Here is a 22,197-nt window from a genome sequence, read left to right on the forward strand (position 1 = left end):
GGATCCTCGCTGGTGACACCGGGTAGTGGGGCTCGGCAGGAATTTTCACTACATCTGTTCAGCTGCTTGCTATTTATTTTCCTTGTGGTCATGTGAAGTCTCAGGTTGGACCCTGTTCATGTAAGATGCTCCATTTTTGTATGCTTGTTCATTGCTGCAATAATTTTGAATACAACTCAATATGTATTGATTATGTTTATACTAATATTTATAACATATGTTTTCTTAGATATATGTCTCTAAATGCTTCAATAAAACCCCTGAAGAAGGGCATTCAGCCAGAAACGTTGGGTCAAGCTAAGAGAGTCTCAACATATACCTACCATTTACCAACCTATTACGGATTTGTATATTTATATGACCTTTTTATATCTTTATTCTATAACTGTTATTCTTCATTATGTAATAAAGTTGAATATTTTTACACTCCCATGTTTACAGTCACTTTTTTAAAGTCCCACCTCTCTAGGGGGGTTTCTTGTGTTACCTAACCTGGCACTACCACCCTAATCTGGCACTACTACCTAACCTGGCTGCCTGTCCGCCTGGGGGGAGGGATGCCAGATATAGGATCCGCCCCAGGTGCCAATTTTGAAAATCATTTATCATTTTCCTTCCACTTCACAATTATGTGCCACTTTGTGTTGGTCTATCACATAAAATCCCAATAAAATACATTTACATTTTTGGTTGTAACATGACAAAATGTGGACAATTTCAAGGGGTGTGAATACTTTTTCAAGGCACTGTGTGTGTATATATATTATATATACACACACATTTTTATAGTTGGCCCCCCTACTTTTGTCCCTGTTCCCCCATATGCCCCCCTAAATATGAAAGCTGGAGACCCCACTGTATCTGGGTGATCCGACTCAGAACACATAAGTCTTTCCAGCAATGAATGAACAGGAAAAGGCAGGCGGAGCTTGAGGAGGCTTTAGCGAACCCAAACAAGAAGTGGACACTCAGTTAAGAGGAGCATAAATGTGGAGCGGACCAATTCAGTAAGAAATTGAACCTACAATCTCAGATTGTGAAGCTGATCCTTCCTCATTTGACCCCTCAGAAGAGAAGTCATCAGCCTTTTCACGGTCCCCTGAGAGAAATCATCTTCTCCCGCCCCCAGATCCTCAGTTTGGGGGTCCTGGGTTATGGAAGGGAACCTGTCGCATTTTATCCCACTCTGGAATGCGATTAAAGCCGCTAACCTTTCTTCCAATCTTATCATGGCTGAGGAATATAGACAGGGGCTGCAGTGTTGGAAACAGTTTCAAACATTTCATGGCCCCGATGGCTCACTCTAACCAGCCACCCCCTCTCAGGGGAGGATGCCATTGCAGAGATAAGTTTTAGGCTTTTCAGAGTATGAGGGAGACCCTTTTAGCCCTTTTTTGGGGTGTTTCTACCTCCCCTTCTGACCATAGCCCGATGCATAAATGCAGAGGTACTACCAGAAGAAATCGCATCCACTGCTTGAGCAATAGTCCAGCAACTGCCGCTGCTATTAACGCTCAGCCTGATGCTTTTAGTAAATGTGCCAAGGGAATGCCTGTGTCACTAACATCTTACATGCCCCTTTTTGCTCTTGTGTCCCTCCGACATCTGCAGCCAGCAAAAAAATGGAGCTTTTAAACATACTCCCGCGCTGGTCGTTGCTGCACGCCAACGCCGCGCTAAGCCAGCCCCTTCCTCACATCATGCCCCTCCTCTCTCTTTTCAAAAGAGGGTTTTCCCGCGTGAGCGCGGGCCTCCGATCCGACGGGATCGGCGTGTGTGTGTGGGGGGGTGGCAAGGAGGAAACCTGGTGACAAGCCACCGTGCAGGGGCAGTGAAAAAACTGAGAGGCATCGCCGATCGTTTTGGCTTTCCCCTATCCAGGGAGAGAGCTTTGTCCAGGTGGGGAGTGTTTAGTGGAAGAAAATCCCCCCCCCAATCTTAACAGAGGTCTGAGCTGCTAGCCGGAGGAAAGCCTGCTGCTTCTAACACAGCATGATCTCTGAGGAAAGCATGACAAGGTACGTGCTCTATACAGCCCCCAGTGGTGACTCTTAGGCATGACAACATTTACTTTTTTAAAGGAGACATTTCATAAGAAAATTAAAAAATTCCTTAGAAACCTCCACTTACCTTTCCTGCCGCAGGGATTTCTGTGGTGAAACCAACAGACCCAATCTTCACCCCTCACGGTTGGCTCCATTACAAAAACCTTCAGGAACTGGGGCCCCATTTTGGGGGACCCACACTCCTGGACCCGTAAAGCACCCGCCAGTAAAAACGTTATGGCTGAAAATACCAAAGTACTGGATCCCGGGGTCCAACTCTCTAAAAAGAGAAGCGTTACGGGCTAAACCTCATTTCTTCCACCACAAGGCCCGGGTACCATTCAATTCGGCCTGAAAAGACACTTTGAATGGATCCGGCTGCATAGCTAGCCCCAGCAAGGATTGCTCCATGGGGGTTCTGCACAGCACATCTTCACTCGTAACCATCACCTTAGACACTGGCAAAAAAAACTGAGGTACTCCCGGTATGGGAGGGGTTATATAAGGAGGTAACTTCCTGTTTAGTGTGTGCCAGTGTCCATCACCTGAAGGTGGCCTATAACCCATATACTAATTACTATGGCTCTGTGGTTGTACGATTAAGAAAGACTTGAGACTGGCGTGGAGGTTCACCTTCCAGCAGGACAACGACCCTAAACATACAGTCAGAGCTACAATGGAATGGTTTAGATCAAAGCATATTCATGTGTTAGAATAGCCCAAAGTCCAGACCTAAATCCAATTGAGAACCTGTGGCAAGACTTGAAAATTGCTGATTACAGACCCTCTCCATCCAATCTGACAGAGCTTGAGCTATTTTTCAAAGAAGAATGGGCAAAAGTGTCACTCCAGATGTGCAAAGCTGGTAGAGAAACATCCCCAAAAAGACTGGTGACACTGTACTTATGTGGCAGCGATCAGAGATAATGTTTCTAGCTGCACTGGCTCTGATGACACTGGTGGGGCTGGCGGTCAGTAACACTGATGCTGGCTTACACTGGTCTGCTGATACTGGCACCGGTGTGGCTAGTGATCAGGAACACTTTTGTGACTTCCATGCCTGTTCGGTTTTTTTCTATATGAAGTTTTTATAATTTTTTAGAAGAAAAGAGGCTTTCTTTTGGTGGTATTTAATAAGCACTGGGTTTCTTGCTAAACAAATGGGGGAAAAAAAAAAAGACCAAAACTTTGGGGAAAAAAAAAAAAAAAAAGACCAAAACTTTGGGGGAAAAAAAAAAAAAAAAGACCAAAACTTTGGGGAAAAAAAAACACCTCTTTGTTTCTGTTATAAAATTGTGCAAATAAGTAATTTTTCTCCTTTACTGATATGCGCCGATGAGGTTGCAATGATAGGATGTACTGATGAAGAGGGCGTGATGAGGCTGCACTGATGACCAGTGCCCTGATTATCAATGTAAATGATAACCCGATCACAGGAAACCCGGTTATTAGCACTGACAGTGCTGAGGAAAGGAAATACAGACACCTGGCATGTGTTTACATGGGATATCATTGGGCACATATGATCACATGTTAAAGAGCCGTCATTGAGGGACACAGCTCACTGATCACGGTTAACGAGTGGCATGACGTCATACAACATGCACTCAGAAGGAGAAGTATCCCACCCAGCCGTCAATCTGCTATAGGCCTGATGGTAACTGGTTAGTCATTATGTTTTAGGCAGGATAAACAAAAAGCAAAATGTGCAGTTGTTTCTAGACCCTAGTACTGGTTTAAAAAAAAAAAAAAAAAACACACATACACAACCATGCACATATAAGACATTGCTGTGATTGTCAGGAGAAGGAGAATTTGTTTTGGGTTGTTCTTTGGTGGTGGGCTACAGTAATGGCAAGATATATATACAGCTACATTAAAAAATATATTTATTTTTTACTATTATTAGACAGTTTTCCTTTGATAAAAACAAACAATCCAAAACAAAGTATAATTCACCTGGATACACCAAGACTAAGTTCACACTAATGCGGTGCGGGAAACGCCACAATCCATGCACGTTTTCAGCATTCAAATCGTAGCGGGTGTCAGTACAAATTTATTGACGTTGCAAACGTAGTGCATTTTCCTGCATGCACATCTTTTATGTGATACGGTGCGATCGGAGCCCATTCAAAACGAATGGGCTCAGAGCACACTGCACTGAATTTCACAGGAATGAGGTGCAGTTCCTGTGTGAACTGAGCCTAAGAAGTTGCAATATTATGTACTAACACATGTAAAAGTTGCAAAACTGGGTTCAGGTGGTTAAAAAAAAAAAAAAAAAAGTGTAATTATATAATGAGGTACATCTCTACAATAAATGCACAAGAGAAGCACTTGTTGACTGCCCAGAAATCCAGCATGCTCCTCACTTCCTGTTTAGGTGACAACCCCTGAGCCATTTTTGCTACGATACTCAGTGTTGTCAGCCCTGCCTGATGGACTACGGGACTTCAGCTAACCCTACCGCTCTCTATTTAAACAAGTTGTTTCTTCCTAGAGGAACAAAATAAAAGAATAAACAGAAGGAATGTTGGGACAAGCTCTAGAGAGGGAGGTTTGGGAGTAAATTTGGGTAATATCTGGACATACACATTAAACAGCTGCTGTGTCCTACAAAGGACTGACAAGTGCCCAAATTCTGCATTTTATTGTTCCCGGCTGAACTTACCTCTCAGCATGCGTCTCCCTTTCAGTTAAGAGGAAAATGAATACACCGTACAACATATAACTTTATTTGTCACCTGAACGTTTGTACAAGGAAAATTATGATGTACAAATTCCATAAAGCAGCCAACTACAGTCCAATATACAGAACTCTGTTTAACAAACAAAATAATTAAGGCATCTTTTTAAATGGATACGTTGTCCGCAAACGCACACAAATAGTAAAACATAAGTTTCCCACTTTCATAATGAGCCTGCAGGCTTACTGGGTAAGACATCGCAAAGAGAAATGAGTATAAAAAAAAAAAAAAAAAAAAAAAAAAAACCACACCAGCCAATCAGATTTAAACATTTGTGGCAGAAAAGTGCAAGGTGATTTCCAATTGGCTGCTGTAGGTAACAGCTCCTTTGGCGTGCTTCTTTGCTTTACGATATAAGCCTGCTCTGATGTGCGTCAACAGCGAACCTGATTGCATACAGATTGAAACTCTTAAGGTTTGACCTCAAATTATATGATTTTGAGAAAATCTGAAGACAAAAATCTGCAGAAAATCAATAATAGTGTGTATGGGGTCTTAATCTTTCTCACTCCACCAGCAGTAGGGTTGCCACCTGTCTGGGATTTACCCTGACACTCCGGGTTTTGAATCTTGTGTCCAGGTTTCAGTCTGCCTGAAAACCGCACACAATATTCAGACCGGGCTGTGGGTCTCTAAGATAGCTGGAAAGAGAATTGGGTGTTCTCCTCCCTTCAGCCTGCAGGAGGTGGTAGAGAGCAGGCACAGCACCACCGGGGAGTGAAGACTGGAGAGAGGAAGAAGGAGCTGCATTGTTTACCATTTTTATATGTGGAGGGACACCTGGGTACACCTGATGTAAAAGGGGACTCTAATGGGGACACCAAGGGCTGCCACCTTTGTGTTCCATACTACATAAAAAATAGTTGCATGCCATTAAAAGGTTCAGGTTTGGCTTGAAGAAAGGAAAAAAAAAAAAAAAAAGTGGCAACCCTGACCAGCACTGAAATGATTAAATCAGACACCCAGGGATATCATTGACCCTTCAAAATGCTGGAATTTGCAGAGAACTTTACAGCTGGGCAGGACTGGTCATCTGACACAAATCAGGAATAATAAAAGTACACTATATGGGGGGGGGGGGGGGGGGACGACGACGACAGATTCACTGGTTACCTTCAGTGACCACATGTAGATCCTGATCTGCTTGGCTCCACCCCCTCTCTACTGGTCAACAAAGACATCCGTTGCAATAAACCACCAACTACTGGCCCTTTAAGGCTCAATTCACATCTACGCATGTTGCTTTTGAGCATTTCTGCAGTACTTCTGGCGATGCTTGCCGCGTTTTTGAACATGCGGTTTTGCATTTTTTTTTTTTACAGTTTTTTATACAGTGTAAAAATAAAAGCAAACCGCGGCACTTGCATTTTTTGGATGCGGGTCCATTGCATTCCTATTATATGCAAAATGCTGCATTTTGCATGAAAAAAAGTCCCTGACCCTTTCCAAAAACGCAGAGGCACAAAAATGCATTGATGTGAACATGTTCCATAGGAACCCATGTTAAAAAATTCCCATGCATTTCTGCAAAATGCATCAAAAAATGCATTAGTGTGAATAGAGGCTAAGGGGCCATTTACTGCAGATCAGTAGATTGGCTGTCATTAGGGGTGCAATGGATCAAAAAACTCACGGTACGGATCGTTCCTCGGATCAGGCGTCACGGTTCGGATCAAAAAAAAAAAAAAAAAAAAAAAAAAAAACTCCCCCACTGTAATAATATATTAGCAGAGTATCGGCAGGGTATTGGCAGAGTATTGGCACTGCTGCCATTCGATCTCTCCCCTCCACTGTACAGATCAGTACACAGAGGGGAGAGAGGAGCGATCACGTGGTAAACAGCCGCCGCTCCGGAGCTAGGCCGAAGCCGCAGCCTTTCCTATGGCGGAGGCCACAGAGCGCTCCGCAGATCGCGGGTGTCCCGATCCGCGGAGGTTGATCCGTACGGATCACAGATCGATGACGATCCGTTGTACCCCTAGCTGTCATATTAAACAGCGAAAAAGATGTGCGTGACAGCGCGGTCACTGTGTTGGGGGTGCTGAGTAAATGGGCTCCCAGCACCGATGCCCCCTGTAGGCATACACTTGGCAGCACAGTGTTGAAGTCCACCGCTGTTCTGCTATATACATGTATATGGCCGGCAGCAATAGGTTAAAAGACCAAGCGGAAGCCACAAGGTAGGATGTGATGGGCCAAGGTCACTTTTTGGAGATAAAGTCAAAGGTTTGCATATACTTCAGCTGTTTCGATCTTTGAATCTACTGATTATTCCAACATCCAGATGTCACTGAAGGTAATATCTGGAGTATTTTGTGATCATATGTTCCATATCAATTACCCCTGTAACAGGTATTGTACAGAAGCCATTGCCCTCTTGAAAATGCTTATTGCCTGGCTGCAGAGATGTTTCAATAGTTTTTAAGTCATTGACCGGAACTGGTATGCAGATAATAATTTGGCTTTCCCCCTTCCACCTGCAATTGGCATTTTTAGAAAAGTAAGCAGAGAAAAATTTCCTTTCAACTGGAAACCTCGCAAGAAAAGTTACAAGTCACCGTTTTCTCTATTGGCCACAATCTGGAGAAGCGCTAAAAAGGAATTGCTGTACAAAGAGGAAACATTTCTCTGGCCACTATTTAACCACTTCAGCCCCAAAAGATTTTGCAATATGTGTATATTGATTGGTTTGCGCAAAAGTTATAGCGTCTACAAAATAGGGGATAGATTTATGGCATTTTTATTGTTAATTTTTTTCTTTTAGTAGTAATGGTGGAGATCTGATTTTTATCGGGACTGCAACATTGCGGCGGACAGATCGGACACTTTTGGCACCATTTTGGGACCAGTGACATTTATACAGTAATCAGAGCTAAAAAAAAAAAAAATAGCCACTGATTACTGTGTAAATGTCACTGGCAGGGAAGGGGTTAATACTAGGGAGTGATCAAGGGGGTTAACCTGCGTTTCCGTCAGCGTGTTCTAACTAAGGGGGGATGGGCTACCTAGGACATGACAGATCACTGCTCCCGATGACGGGGGATCTACTGCTCCGTTATGTCACTAGGCAGAACAGGGAAATGCCTTGTTTACATTTCCCTGTTGTCTCTCCTTGTCGTGATCGCGGGCCACCAGCGGACATAGAGTCTGTGGGTGCCGCGGGCATGCTCCCGCTAGCCTGGGATTGCGAAGGGACGTACGTGTATGCCCTTTTGTGCACCCGTGCCATTCTGCTGACATCGGCGTGCGGCGGCCGGGAAGCGGTTATAAAGTGGAGAAGTATTGGTTTAAAAGCCACGTCACCCTTTTGACTAGAGAAAACTGCACCCATCTTCACTTATTTTTTTTTAAAAAAAAAAAAGTGCTTTTTTAAAAAAAGAAATAAAGCATTATGGATCACAGTAGATCATTACTTTCCACATCAGCTGGTACTGACCAAAGTACAAACCTTTGGTTACAGAAAGTGTCAGTGGATATGAGTGCGGCTTCATCCCCTTGTGTTCCATTGAAAACTATGAGTCCCTCCGACACGATCAAACAGTTTAGCACTTCTGTGAATGAATGATGCTGCTCTGTGGACAGAGACACAATCAGTCACTTCAATTTCAAATCTTACAGGAGCCAGCAGGGAGCAAAACCACCAGTACCTGAAAGGGGGGGGGGGGGGGGGGGGGGTTGTGTTGGGCGGCGGACCCTGACCATGCTGAAATACGGTCAGAAAGAAGGGAGTTGGCATTTGCTACAAAACAATCCAGATCTGGGCAATTCTACACCAGCTAAACCCCTTAGCGCTCACCCAGCCACCCGCACTGTACTGAGACCGAACAGCTGTTGGCAAAGCGATGTACCCGTATGTCACTGCCTACTTCTAGGTTTAGGGCATGCATACCCGTTGACCGCATGAGCATGTCAGCAAGTTCAGGCCAATGATTCACAGCTGGGACCTGCTGATCGGCTGTGTACATTCACAGCCAAGAGCTCTGTGTTGCCATTCAAACAGAGCTCTGTACACAGGGAACGGTCTCTATGTTGCAAAGCAGGTATGAGACACTTCTGCCGTGTACACACGTCCAGACCTTGACATCAAAAGGTCGGACGGACTTTCTAACGAACGGACTTGCCTACACACTATCACACCAAAGTCCAACGGATTTGAACGTGATGACGTACGACCGGACTAAAATAAGGAAGTTCATAGCCAGTAGCTGACCTAGCATCAGTTTTTGTCCGTGGAACTAGCATACAGACGAACTGATTTTTCAACCGGACTCAAATCCGTCGGAAAGAGCTGAAACCTGTTTTAAATCTAAAGTACGTCTGATTTTCGACCGAAAAAGTCCGCTGAAGCCCACACACGGTCGGATTGTTTGACGGATTCGTTCCGGCAGACCAGTTCGGTCAAAAAGTCCGTTCGTGTGTACACGGCTTTAGAGATCAACTAGTAAAAGCAGCACACTATACACACAGTTAGGCACATATTAAACCCCTTTCTAGCCAGTGTCATTAGCACAGTGAGTGTATTTTATTAGCTCTGATCACTATTAAAATTACTGGTGATGTCAGTGGCAAGTCAGTTCCAACCAGTGTCAGATTGCCCACCGCACTATTGCAGTCTCATTAGAACAGTGGTGATGCTTCAGCAACTCTGAAGCTGGTTTGGCGTTTTGGAAAAAAACTGCAATTGTCCAACCATTTGTTTTAAGTGAGAAAAAAAACAAACAAAACAACGAAAAAACGAACATTTTAGCACTGGCCGGTAAAGTGCCGATATGAAGATGGACAAATATCTCATAACTTATTGTCCTTGCTGAATGATCTTCCTGCCTAACACAGTGCATGAAAGGTCTCAGGAAAGGAGGCCAATGGGTGATGCGAGAACTTCTGTCCTACATTTCCCTTCACCATGAGGGCCTACCTCACTAGTCAACAGGAATGCACTGGAGGTTGGAAAGGTCAGGGAAGAAGCGCCCTCCTGGAATTTAGGCAGCAAGTAAAGATGCTGCCATCATGTGTAGGCACCTCCATGATTTAATCATGACAAGTTTACTTTTATGACATGGGAGGAAGGGTTAGGTTTGATTATGTTCTATACCATTACCCTTTCCAAAAATCTTACAATTATAAAAAGTAATATTTTAATCTCAGATGGAACCTTGTGGACTGAGTCAGCCTCTGGTTTCTTCTGTGTCCTGAAAGTTCCAGCAGTGAGATCTCTCTGCCAAAATTCCCCAACTCTGATCCAGTCGTCCTGGGAGTTATTGGGAGTTCTCACCCCATTTTATTGGTTCCAGTTTCTCCTGTTGGTATAAAGATTCAGAACTCATTGCAGGGATCCTGAGACCCCCCTCATAATAGGCAGTAGAGAGACCTGGGAACTCAGTGCAGAGATATTACCAACAGAAAGGCTGCGAAAAAAAAATAAGCTATCGGCAGGGTTCAAACCCCCCCGCAAAAAAAAAAAAAAAAAAAGTTTTAAGTGAAGTATCCCTGTAAATTGCAGTTATTCTAACAGCAGAACCCATTATGAGCAGTCTTTGGTTTAGCAAATTGCTTTGTGCTCCAGGAAGGACACTCTCAGACCTTTCCCGTTTAGTAACACCTTCTCTCTTGTGCGTATCATGAGGAGTGAACCATTAATGACTCCCCAGGACTGTCCTCAGTGCGGTTTGGGAACATGTCCATCCACATAAAAGTTTCTGGTTATTTTGGGGAGTGTAAACTCCGCTCCATTCAGTTCTTCAGTGAGAATAATTTGACATCCAAGTCTGGAGTTCTCCTGTAATAATGGGGCCATGGCCAGCATATCATCTTCCCTATAACAGAGAGAGAAAAACGTGAGAATTATAGTGGCCCCTGTCATCTTAGATAAATAAATAAATCAAAGTTAAGCTCTAGGGTGTGTGGTTTCTACTGCGACATTTAAGTGTTGAAAGTTGTGATGAAAACTTGAAAGAATCGCAAAAGTACCAAAAAGAAGTACGACACATTGATTTGGCTTTGTAATGGCTGCAGCATTTGGACACAACTGTGAATACTGGTGAAGGAGATCTAACCCCTAGAGTCTTACAGAGACACAAGAAATCAGGTTACCGACAACCAGTCCAAACATTTTTTGCCTCTAAAGTATACCTTGTAGTCAGAGCTGACCCCTCCTTCCACTAAACTATTCCACTATTGGCAAATGATCAGCTCACTAAGCGATAATGCGGCGCAAGACTCTTAAGCTAGTGTAAAGCCTCGTACACATGATCAAATTTTCTGCAGACAAAACCTCGGACTTTGGCCCCAAACTTGTCTTGCATACAAACGGCACACAATAGTCAGCCAACAAACACGAATGTAGCGACATACTACAAGGTTTTTCAGCTCTTTAGCGCCACCCTTTGGGCTCCTGCTAATTTTTTGTTAGTAGAAGTTTGGCGAGTGTTGATTCGTGCTTTATATTTCGCACTTTTCAGTTCATTTCTGAACGTCCGTTCATCAACCAGCCATGTTGCCGAATCGGAAAAGATAACGTGTTATTTATTATTGGCCTTGAAGTTATTGCTTTGACCCAAGTCCAGTAACAGGAGGAGGATTTCTTGGACCAAAAATTGGTTGCTTTATTAAATCACTTCCCGCCCGGCCTATAGCAGAATGACAGCCGGCCGGTGGTTCAGTTATCCTGACTGGGTGTCATATGATGGCCTGCAGGATAACAGACGCCGCACGCCCGTGAGGGCGTGCATTGCGGCGATCGGTGTGTCAGACGCGTTGAATCACGGCTGATCACGATGTAAACAGGAAGAGCCGTCGATTGGCTTTTCCTCACTCACGACTGACAGATCGGCGGCTCTCCTGACGGGGGGTGTGTGTGTGTCTGTGCTGATTGTTTATCAGCGCAGCCGCCCACCCTCGGGTTCCCACACTGGACCACCAGGGAAACCACCAGGGAAGCACATTACATGTGGACGGCCAGGTACATCCCCAATAGCAATCCACATGTGCAAATTAATGCCCAATCTATTAGGGGTGCAACGGATCAAAAAACTCACGGATCGGATCATTTTCGGATCAGCAAAAAAAAAAAAGAAAAAAAAAAAAAAGAAAAAAAAAAAAAACAAACAAATCTTGTTACACCCACCGGAGTTTTAGATTTAAAAGCCATTTTCAACACAAAACCGAGCTTATATGCATAAAGTATTTGTAGATCGGACGGACCGTTTAGATGTCAGATTTTAAAAGCAACAACAAACCTGCTGATCTTACATGGTTGCCAATGTGACAGAACACCTCTGATTTTCACAAAATGATTTCAATGTGAAAATCAGAGGTGTTCTGTCACATTAGCAACCATGTAAGGTCAGCAGGTTTGTTGTTGCTTTTAAAATCTGACATCTAAACAATCCGTCCGATCTACAAATACTGTATTTATGCATATAAGCTCGGTTTTGTATTGAAAAAAAAACCAGGTGGGTGTAACAATATGTCCGCTTGCCCCCTCCTCACTATCATTACTGTACTGTGCAGGAGTGTGGGGTGTAGCAAGATGGCGACGAAACGTCACTTCCTGACGAGACAGCGGCCGCTTCCGGGTGTACCAAGATGGCCGCCGCTCCGGAGCTAGGCCGAAGCCGCGGCCTCTCCTATGGCCGAGGACGCAGAGCGCTCCACGGATCGCGGGTGTGCCGATCCGCAGAGGTTGATCCGTACGGATCGGCGACGATCTGTTGCACCCCTACAATCTATGCCAATCAGTGCCCACAAATGGGCACTGACTGGCACCACTATGGAACAAATTCAGTGATACCCAGCAGTGCCACCTCATCGGTGCCCATCCTTGAAGAAGAAAACGTACTGGTTTACAAAAAATTTACAGAAACAAAGAAAAAAAAAAACTTTCAAAATTTCCGGTCTTTATTTGCTGCGCAAAAAATAAAAATAAATCGCAGAGGTGATCAAATACAACCAAAAGAAAGCTCCATTTGTGGGAACAAAATGATAAAAAGTTTGGGTACAGTGTAGCATGACCACGAATTGTCATTCAAACTGCGACAGCGCTGAAAGCTGAAAAGGAGTTAGGCAGGAAGGTGTATAAGTGCCCGGTATTGAAATGGTTAATCGTGACCAATTATGCCATATGCCTTTGCTGCGGGAGCACCAGGAGAAAAATACAGATGATTTTCGGAATTATCTCCGGATGACAGACTCCTGCTTTCACCAACTCTTGGCATTGGTGACCCCTATATTAAGAAGCAGGACACATGCATGAGGCTTTTATTTTATGTTTTGGTTGAATAATAATTTGATTTGGTATATTTTCTATATTTTTGGATGCATAGAATGCACTTTTTGGTTAAGTTCTATTGGCAGATAGCAGGTCTAATTTTGTTTTCTTTTTTTAATGCACAATAAAAAAAATAAATTGAGGAGAATAATACTTGGCTATGCGTTTTACTTCAAAATTACAGTTTGGGAGTAGGCCGTTACATTTAAAAAAAAAAAATACAATGTAAAGTGTAACAAGGGACACCAACATAGTTGTATCTTTGATCTTAAAAACTATGGGATAATGGTGTTGTGGTAACTTGCACCAAAACCCCCCCAGCATAATATTCTTGATATCACTAGAAAAAAAAAAAAAGCCTTTGAAAATTAGTTTATACTTTTGTCTGACGGACTTGTGTACACATGCTCGGAAACTCCAACAATTGTCCGATGGAGCGTACAAAACGGTCAGATTTTCCACCAACAGCCTGTCATCACACAAATCAGATCGTGTGTACGAGGCTTTAGGCCTCTTGCACATAATACTGATGTTTGAGCATCTGCGTGCATATGTATGTATGTATGTATGTATGTATGTATGTATGTATGTATGTATGTATGTACACATACATTTTAGGTGATTGTTTTGCACATATATGTGTGTTGTCATGCAGAATACATTCCTAGGGAAAAATGTAATATCTGTGTTCATATATCTATGTATGTAACATCTATGTTCACACATTTCTGCGTATTTGCGTCCATTGAATCAAAATACTGACCGGGAACACAGATTTTTCTTTTACTCAAGAATACATAGCGCTTGCTTACGTGCCTGTATGTACAGGCACAATGTAAACAATGGGTTGCATTCTATAAAATCGGTTAAAAAAAAAAAACTGTACCGAGTTGTTTCAAACTGCAGTGATCAAGAGGCCTAAAGTGTCTCTATGTCCCTTTCCTGCAATCAGATCAGCTTTTTAGTATGTGTGTCTTGTTTGACTACAGATATACTTTTCTTTTCAACGCTTTGATTAGGTTTCAAACAATGAAATACATATTACAGCAGATCACCTTCCAAGAACAGCAGTTCCTTGCGCCTGCCTCCCTCTTACATCATTTTTACAGATATTTTTGTACTGATACATTTCCCGATTCCTCATCCAAGGACGATGTGTCCAGCCACCCACTGCCTCCTGGGACATTTATGTCACGCTCAGGATATAGTATTTTAGTATTTGAGTGTAAGGTTATGCACATGCGCATTGCATTTCCATGTGGAACGCCCAAGTACTGAAATAAAACAATGGCCACATCCTTAGATTACTGGTAAACATGAAATAAAGACACCACCACACAGACAGATGTGATAGGATTACCTTGCCACCAATGGCGTTACCAAGGGCATCTACAACACGTCCCAGCAGCTCCTCACCAACAGGTACATCCACAATGGCACCAGTTCTCTTCACAAGGTCTCCCTCTTCGATGAGCTTATCATTACTGAACACCAACAATGTCTGGCTCCAAGTTCAAGGACATACCCTAGTGGAAAAAGAATAGATTCACAGGAAGCCTCTCAAAGGCATTCAGACACAACCTGGAGCCATTTTGAATGGCTTGTGAACTAAACCAATAAAACATTTCAATGGGATACAGATAACTGTAAATGGGTTCTCAGGAATCCTCTTTAGTCTCAAATTAGAAGATTATATATAGGATGAAGTGGTTGTACAGGTAAAAAGTTTGTACCCCAATGCATGCTGTACATTAAAGTAAAAAAAAAAAAACCTTTCCATGTCAGCGCCTCGTTACTTACCCGAACCGGATCTCCATCCAGTGTTATGCCTGTCTGCAGACACTCTGCTCTTCTCTCCAGTCTCATTGGAGGCTCAGCAGCAGCGGGAGCCATTGGCTCCTGCTGCCATCAATCAAATCCTTTAACCGCTTCCCGACCAGCCGCCGCAGTTGCACTGCGGCAACACGGCTCGGCTGCACGAATTACCGTCATGTTATGACGCTTTAATATTTGGCCACTAGGGGCTCCCCCCCTCCCCGCTAGCCCACGGAGCCGATGCGAGTGCCCGGCGGACGCGAACACCGCCGGGCTCCCGCGATTGCTCGGGGGGCACATGGAAAACCGGGATCTGTGTGTTTGAGGGTAGAACAGACAAATCGTCTGTTCATACAAAGTATGAACAGCGATCTGTCATCTCCCTTACACAGTCCCCTCCCCCCTTCAGTTAGAACACACAATAGGGAACACATTAACCCCTTAATCGCCCCTAGTGGTTAACCCCCTTCACTGTCAGTGACATTTTTACAGTAAAAATGCAATTTTATAGCACTGATCGCTGTAAAAATGCCAATGGTCCCAAAAATGTGTCAAAATTGTCCGACGTGTTCGCCATAATATCGCAGTCCCAAGGAAAAAAAAAAAAAAAAAAATTATTATATCAGAGCACTGCCATTACTAGTAAAAAAATAAAAATGCCATAAAACTATGCCCTATTTTGTAGATACTAACTTTTGCGCAAATCAATAAACGCTTATTGCAATTTTTTTTAACCAAAAATGTGTAGAATACGTATCGGCCTAAACTGAGGAAAAAAAATAAAAATTTTAGATATATTTTTGGGAGATATAGCAAAAAAGATAAAAAATGCGTTCTCAAAAGTTACGCTCTTTTTTGTTTATAGTGCAAAAAATAAAAACCGCAGAGGTGATCGAATTCCACCAGAAGAAAAGGTCTATTTGTGGGAAAAAAAAAAAAAGGACGTTAATTTTGTTCGGGTGCAACGTCGCACAATTGTGAGTTAAAGTGACGCAGTGCCGAATCTCAAAAAGTGCTCTGGTCAGGAGGGGGGTAAAATCTTCCAGGGCTGAAGCGGTTAAGCACGGAGCAGGGCTGAGCCACCCTAAATCAATAGACGCACAGTGTGAAATCGGGATCAAACTCATGAGTTTGATTCCACTGCACAGAGCAGGCATGACTTTTTTTAAACTAAAACTTTACAAATCACTGAAGTTAAAGAACACCCAGTCACATAAGTCTTCCAAGTGGTAGTAAAAAGGCAAGAATACCCCCACCCACATTCTAAGCGTATTGTGAAGCCGCTCTGGTCTCCTGCAGGAGAAAACTGATAACGCCAACTGGAACCAGACCTGAGCGGCTACAAAAATAAGCAATAATCCCCCCCATTTACAATGGTAAATCGGTTAGGCTTAGTAGAATTGGGGGGGGGGGGGGGTATTCTTGCCTTTTTACTGCCACTTGGAAGACTTATCTGACTGGGTATTCTTTAACTTCAGTGATTTGTAAAGTTTTAGTTTAAAAAAAAGTCATACCTGCTCTGTGCAGTGGAATCTAACTCATGAGTTTGATCCCGATTTCACACTGTGCGTCTATTGATTTGGCTGCTATCCCAGTGACATTTTAAAACTCCACTTTTACCACTTCTTGCCCCAGTGGAGTATTAAAATGTCACTGGGAGAGCAGCTATTCATCCCAGTGGTTCCCAGCATTGGTACAGGCTGAACTTCCAGAGGTCACCCACTAATTATCTGGAGTGAAAAGTACTGCCCAAGCTCTCCCTTCTGGTCATCAAAAAGGCACCAATTACACAGGCTTTGATTGTGCCCCCCCCCCCCCCCCACACACACACACTAAATAAAAATGTACCTTCAACCCCGAGGAGAATTCCACCATCTCTTCAGCCTGGACATTTCTGAGACCATAGACACGGGCATCACCATCGCCAACGGAAAGCACTCGGCCAGTCTCTTCCAGTTCAGCGCTGGTGTCTGCACCCAGAATACGTTCTTCCAGGATGGAGGATACCTCAGCTGTACCTGCAGAATATGGTCGGCTTTTTAGTAAAGCAAAAAGAGGGCAACAAGTCTAAAAACTATAAACAAAACTAAAGACACAATCTGATACTTGTGTAAACTACAAACCATCTAGAAACTGGACAATACATAAAATCCTTACAGGCGAGACAAATTATATCCAGGTTAGTAATCCAACAGCGAGACAAATTATATCCAGGTTAGTAATCCAACACCCATTCACATTTAACCACAGAGAGAGATGGACAGAGAGAGATGGACAGAGAGAGATGGACAGAGAGAGATGGACAGAGAGAGATGGACAGAGAGAGATGGACAGAGAGAGATGGACAGAGAGAGATGGACAGAGAGAGATGGACAGAGAGAGATGGACAGAGAGAGATGGACAGAGAGAGATGGACAGAGAGAGATGGACAGAGAGAGATGGACAGAGAGAGATGGACAGAGAGAGATGGACAGAGAGAGATGGACAGAGAGAGCTCTTTTTTTTTTTTTTTTTTAAAAGAGAAGTCCAGCTAGCGGCCGAAAAGGGGTTACATCTGCAAAACGGTGCTGCCTTATTGTCTTTAATGGGGATGAGGGGTGTATTCACCACTGCAAAGAAGCTGCTGGCTGGATTTTTTGTGAAGCCCTGCCAGCGCAGCGCCCCAGTGTGGAAGCAGTCGGGTTTGCAGCTGTTCCACTGTCAGAACTCAGCAGCTCAGGAGAGGAGATCGCTGTGCTAACTTCATGTAGTTATTACAGCGGCTTCGACCATTTGGTTAACCAAAAAAAAACTGGAGTACCAGTAACAGAGTACTCTGTTCACAATATTGCATTGTCATTCTGATTGGGCCTCAGTGCATGTTAACACAGTGGATAGGTGTGAGCCTAGCCTAAGGCTCCATTCACACTTGTATGACTCCAAAATTGCGCCGACTTTGGAGTGCAACTTGAATACAACTTTGGCTTTGACCAGTGATAGTGAACAATGGCTGCACCCAATTCGCATTGTTAACATTGAAGCCCTCAAGTTGCATTAAAGTCGGACCAAAGTAGCAAATGAACTACTTTTAAGTCACACATATGAATGTTATCATTGGAAAAACATGGGGTACGACTTGTCATGCATGTTTGATGCCCAAAGTTGCATGACAAGTGTGAATTGGAGCCTAAAGCGCAGTTTCCACTTGTACAACTTGTCCTGCGACTGCAAAGTTTCAAGGCAAGTCACACTCCATGATTTTCAATGAGTACCGTTCATATCTGGGATACTTCAAGTCGCAGCGACTTCAAAGTAGTCCCTGCACTACTTTGGTGAGACTGATGTGACGCGAGGTCCATAGACTTCAATACACAGGCATTGCTGCAAGTCGCGTCGCAATAGTGGAAACCTAGGCCAAGACTGTCTTCCCCAGACTAGGTCATGGGATTCTTCCAAAGGGGGAAAACTTTTACAGTTCTTTATTCTCCCCTCACTTAGGCCCCTTTCACACTTGTGTGACTTGTCCTGAAACTTGAGACTGCAAAGTCACCCAACAAGTCGTACCCCACAATTTCCAATGAGTACCATTCATATCTGTGAGACTTCAAGTCCCTGCACTACTTTGGTCTGACTTTGATGCGACTTGAGTTCCATAGACCTCAAAATTACACAGGAATTGCTTGGAGTGGCAGCAAAATTGCACGACTTTCAGGTCGCACAAACGTGAAAAGGGCCTTATTCGGTCAATGGTCAACAGTACAATTAGAGAGGGTGAACCATTTCCTAATGGGGACACAGACAACAATATAAACCTGACAGAGGGTCTAGCCCTTCCCCCCACTCTAACACTAAAGCTTTGCCTAGAGAAACGCTATGGAGGATATTTACTAAAACTGGAGCACACAGAATCTGATGCAGCTTTGCATAGTACCCAATCAGCTTCCAACTTCAGCTTGTTCAATTAAGCTTTGACAATAAGCCCAGGTCCCAAATCGTATAAGTTCAGCTGAAGGTGCACAATTTCAAACCCGCATTTCACTGCAGCTTCATGCACACGTCTATCGAAAATCGCCAAAAGTAGCGCAGGAACTACTTTTAGAAAATGGTGCGGCAAAGTCAGCGTCACACCGATGGGGACAGTGCGGTTCCTGGCAGTAGGCTGCCATTTGACATGTCAAATCGCAACCGATGTGAATTTGAGGGATAATACCTGGAAGCCAATTTGATTTCTATGTACAGCTACACAAGTTTTAGCAAGTATCCCCTTTATATGAAAACTAATCTCAGGACAGCCTATCTCCAGGAAAAGTAAACGTCATCCCTTGTAGGGGGCTCTGCCTGCCAAGGTTAACTGGTCATCTGTCAAGGGGGGGGGGGGGGGGGGAATGGCGACACGCAAAAAAAGCATTTCTACTTAGCAGAACCTCAGCTCCCCCAGCAGACGGATGAGGAGCGGGTGACAGGTACCCGGTGCCAACAATTCTTGCTGAGTTTGCCGCAGCAAACCCAGCTGGAAGTTCTGCCCTCGCCTCAGCCAGCCCACTGAGAAAGCACAATACGGTTGGTGCATGCGCAGTAGTGGTCTCTCTTACCCAAGATGGCAGCGCCAGCAAACGAGAGTCGATTCAGCTTGGGATCCCTTGACAGGTTAAGTGCCGTAAAAGTCAGCAGCTACAGAATTGGGGGGGGGGGGAAGACTCCTGAAGCTCCTCTAAGTAATGCCAAGTAAAGTGCAACTGATGTCTCGCTGTAAAACAGTAAGCACCCTTTTATTGCAGAAGAGACATGCACTGACATGCCGGCGCAGGACGGGTAAGTACTGTGACTTTAATTCTGCTTTAAAGTGCAGGAAATCATCCAGAAGTGAACTGCAAGCTGGATGAGGACAGGGACCACCGATGTGAACGTACAAGATGTAAAAGGCTGTGCAAAAATTGGCTCTACAGATTTACCTGGAATGAAAAGTTTACACATAAGTGCTAAGGATATGAACACGGCAAACTGCATGAGCCCATACTACATATTCAAAAATAAATAAAAAAAATTGTAAACCAACATGTGCCCATACTAGATAATCAAAAATAAACCAGCAAAGTGTCATGTGACCATAATGTACTGATAATAGAATATACATATGATATAGAATACATCATGATGGATATCTGCAGAGCACACAAGGGCACATCGATCGATCCAAGGACTCTGTTCCCTCAACACATGACAGGAAACTGAATGACCCGCCGTGTCCCGGGGTAATCAGAGAAGCAATGACAGAACATAGAGGACGTCTTCTGATCAGCATGCTAAAAAGTTCACTGCAGACATCCATGTGTTATAGATGAGGGGAAAAAAAAAAAGAAAGGCCTACAACATACAAAGAAGGAAAATACTCCAACCATCTGTAAAGTGTTCGGGTTGCACAGATATTGTCAGTATAGAGAAGAGCTCTACAAACTTTCTAGATCAGGGGTCTCAAACTGGCGGCCCCTCCAGCTGCTGCAAAAACTACAAGTCCCATGAGGCATTGCAAAGCTGACAGATACAATCATGACCCCCCCTCAGGCAGAGACATGATGGGACTTGTAGTTTCACAACAGCTGGAGGGGCGCCAGATTGAGACCCCTGATCTAAACGAAGGGCCACTCTACTGTTGTTCAGAGGTTTTTTTGGGGGGGATGGGGGGTCACACTGTGGCCATCGGGAGTAGAAAACATCCTGGTGTCGCCGGGGAGGCGCCAATGGCCAAATAAAAGTACGAATCGTACCGGGTGTAAGAAGGACCGGAGATTAGAATAAAGTGGTGATCTCTGTGTAGAATATTGGGCAATATTTAAATGTGCAACTCAAAGTAAACACATAATAAAAATTAAATAGAAAAATGCTGCAATGAACATAAAAAAAAAAAAAGTGTAGATCAGAGAGAGTGTGTGTGTGAATATAATAATTTCATTTATTTTAGAAATGATCGGTGGGTGTATGGAGGGGTTGTCCTGTAATATTGGGGTGTATGGAGGGGTTGTCCTGTAATATTGGGGTGTATGGAGGGGTTGTCCTGTAATATTGGGGTGTATGGAGGGGTTGTCCTGTAATATTGCAGCGTGGGGAGGGGTTGTCCTGCAATCCTGGGGTGTATGGAGGGGTTGTCCTGTAATATTGGGGTGTATGGAGGGGTTGTCCTGTAATATTGGGGTGTATGGAGGGATTGTCCTGTAATATTGCAGCGTGGGGAGGGGTTGTCCTGCAATCCTGGGGTGTGTGGAGGGGTGATCTCCTGTAATATTGGGGTGTATGGAGGGGTGTCCTCCTGTAATATTGGGGTGTAGAGGGGTTGTCCTGTAGTATTGGGGTGTACGGGGGGGGGGGGGGGGTGATCCTGGAAGGTGTCAGGCCCCTCATCACTATAATCTTCTATAGAGAACACACATTATATATGTATATAGAGGGATTCCTCCCCTCCCCCCTCCCGGTAGCACGCGGTGTGTCGGTGACACGAGGCCGCCATTGACCTTCACAGGACGGTCCCCTCCTCCCCGGCTCTCCTCGCACCGTCCCCGGTCTCCTCCTGAGGTGAGGACTCGGCGGGAAGACACGGAAGGAGAAGGCCGCTGCAGGCGGAGGAGACCGGAGAGACTTCCCGCCCCTCACACTTACCACAGCGGCGTGCCGGGGCAGAGAGCGGGCGAGGGTGGCGGCTACCCGGACTGTCAGCATGATTCCCGGCGGTGGAGGAAGATGAGGAGGAGGAGGCGATGATGAAGGACACGAGCTGAGCGTCTGGCTGTTCCCTGTGACGCAGTTGTGAGGAGAAGATCAGTCCCGCCCACCGGAGAACACCGCCCATCGCCCCGCCTCCTCCCATCCAGCTTTATCAGAACAAAACACCGGACAATCTGACAGGCAGGAGGGGCGGGACCTTCAACGGAAAATCTCCGCCCACCGCTGTCTTCTTTACACCCAACTTTACTGACCAGGACAGAGACGAACGCCTGGCTCCCCTCCCCCCCTCCTAACCTAAAGATGTATATAAAAGAAAAAAATGTGTAATAAAAATATTACAATTTTATATTCAATAAAAATATTCTGTATAATCATGCGGGTGAATTAAAATATTTTAGTCCCAGTCAATGTTGATTACAAATCACACAAAATGTACCAACCCCCCCCCATAGTGATCACTAAATCTAAAGATTTAAAATGATCCGCATTCACATTGCTGCAATTCCCCCCATATTTCTAAATTATGCAAAAAATTAAAAAAAAAAAACACATTAAAAAACCAGCATTGCGGTTTCTGTGACATAAAAATTCTGAAAATGTGTCCAGTGTGTTTAGATACACTCTA

The 22,197-nt window shown here is 44.2% G+C and overlaps 1 protein-coding gene across 1 annotated transcript; it reads right to left on the minus strand.

The window, feature by feature from the left end:
* Window positions 1-3,911: 3,911 nt before the first annotated feature.
* Window positions 3,912-21,712, minus strand: LOC141131613 (ATP synthase subunit alpha, mitochondrial-like). Its single transcript, XM_073619088.1, has 4 exons — window positions 21,507-21,712; window positions 16,725-16,894; window positions 14,422-14,587; window positions 3,912-10,608 (listed from the first exon to the last, which is right to left on the minus strand). Exons 1-3 carry the CDS (start codon window positions 21,694-21,696, stop codon window positions 14,543-14,545), a joined length of 405 nt encoding a protein of 134 aa, XP_073475189.1. The 5' UTR covers window positions 21,697-21,712; the 3' UTR covers window positions 3,912-10,608; window positions 14,422-14,542.
* Window positions 21,713-22,197: the final 485 nt, after the last annotated feature.

Source organism: Aquarana catesbeiana, linkage group LG01 (assembly GCF_042186555.1).
Source record: "Aquarana catesbeiana isolate 2022-GZ linkage group LG01, ASM4218655v1, whole genome shotgun sequence".
Classification (NCBI taxonomy): Eukaryota; Metazoa; Chordata; class Amphibia; order Anura; family Ranidae; genus Aquarana; species Aquarana catesbeiana.

Bases quoted from the DNA above. Each gene is read 5' to 3' on its own strand.
- LOC141131613 (XM_073619088.1), bottom strand. From the start codon at position 21,696: ATGGGCGGTGTTCTCCGGTGGGCGGGACTGATCTTCTCCTCACAACTG. The intron at 16,895-21,506 runs GTAAGTGTGAGG...CATATTCTGCAG, and splicing joins TGCCCCGGCACGCCGCTGTG to GTACAGCTGAGGTATCCTCC. The intron at 14,588-16,724 runs GTACATTTTTAT...TTTTTCCACTAG, and splicing joins AATTCTCCTCGGGGTTGAAG to GGTATGTCCTTGAACTTGGA.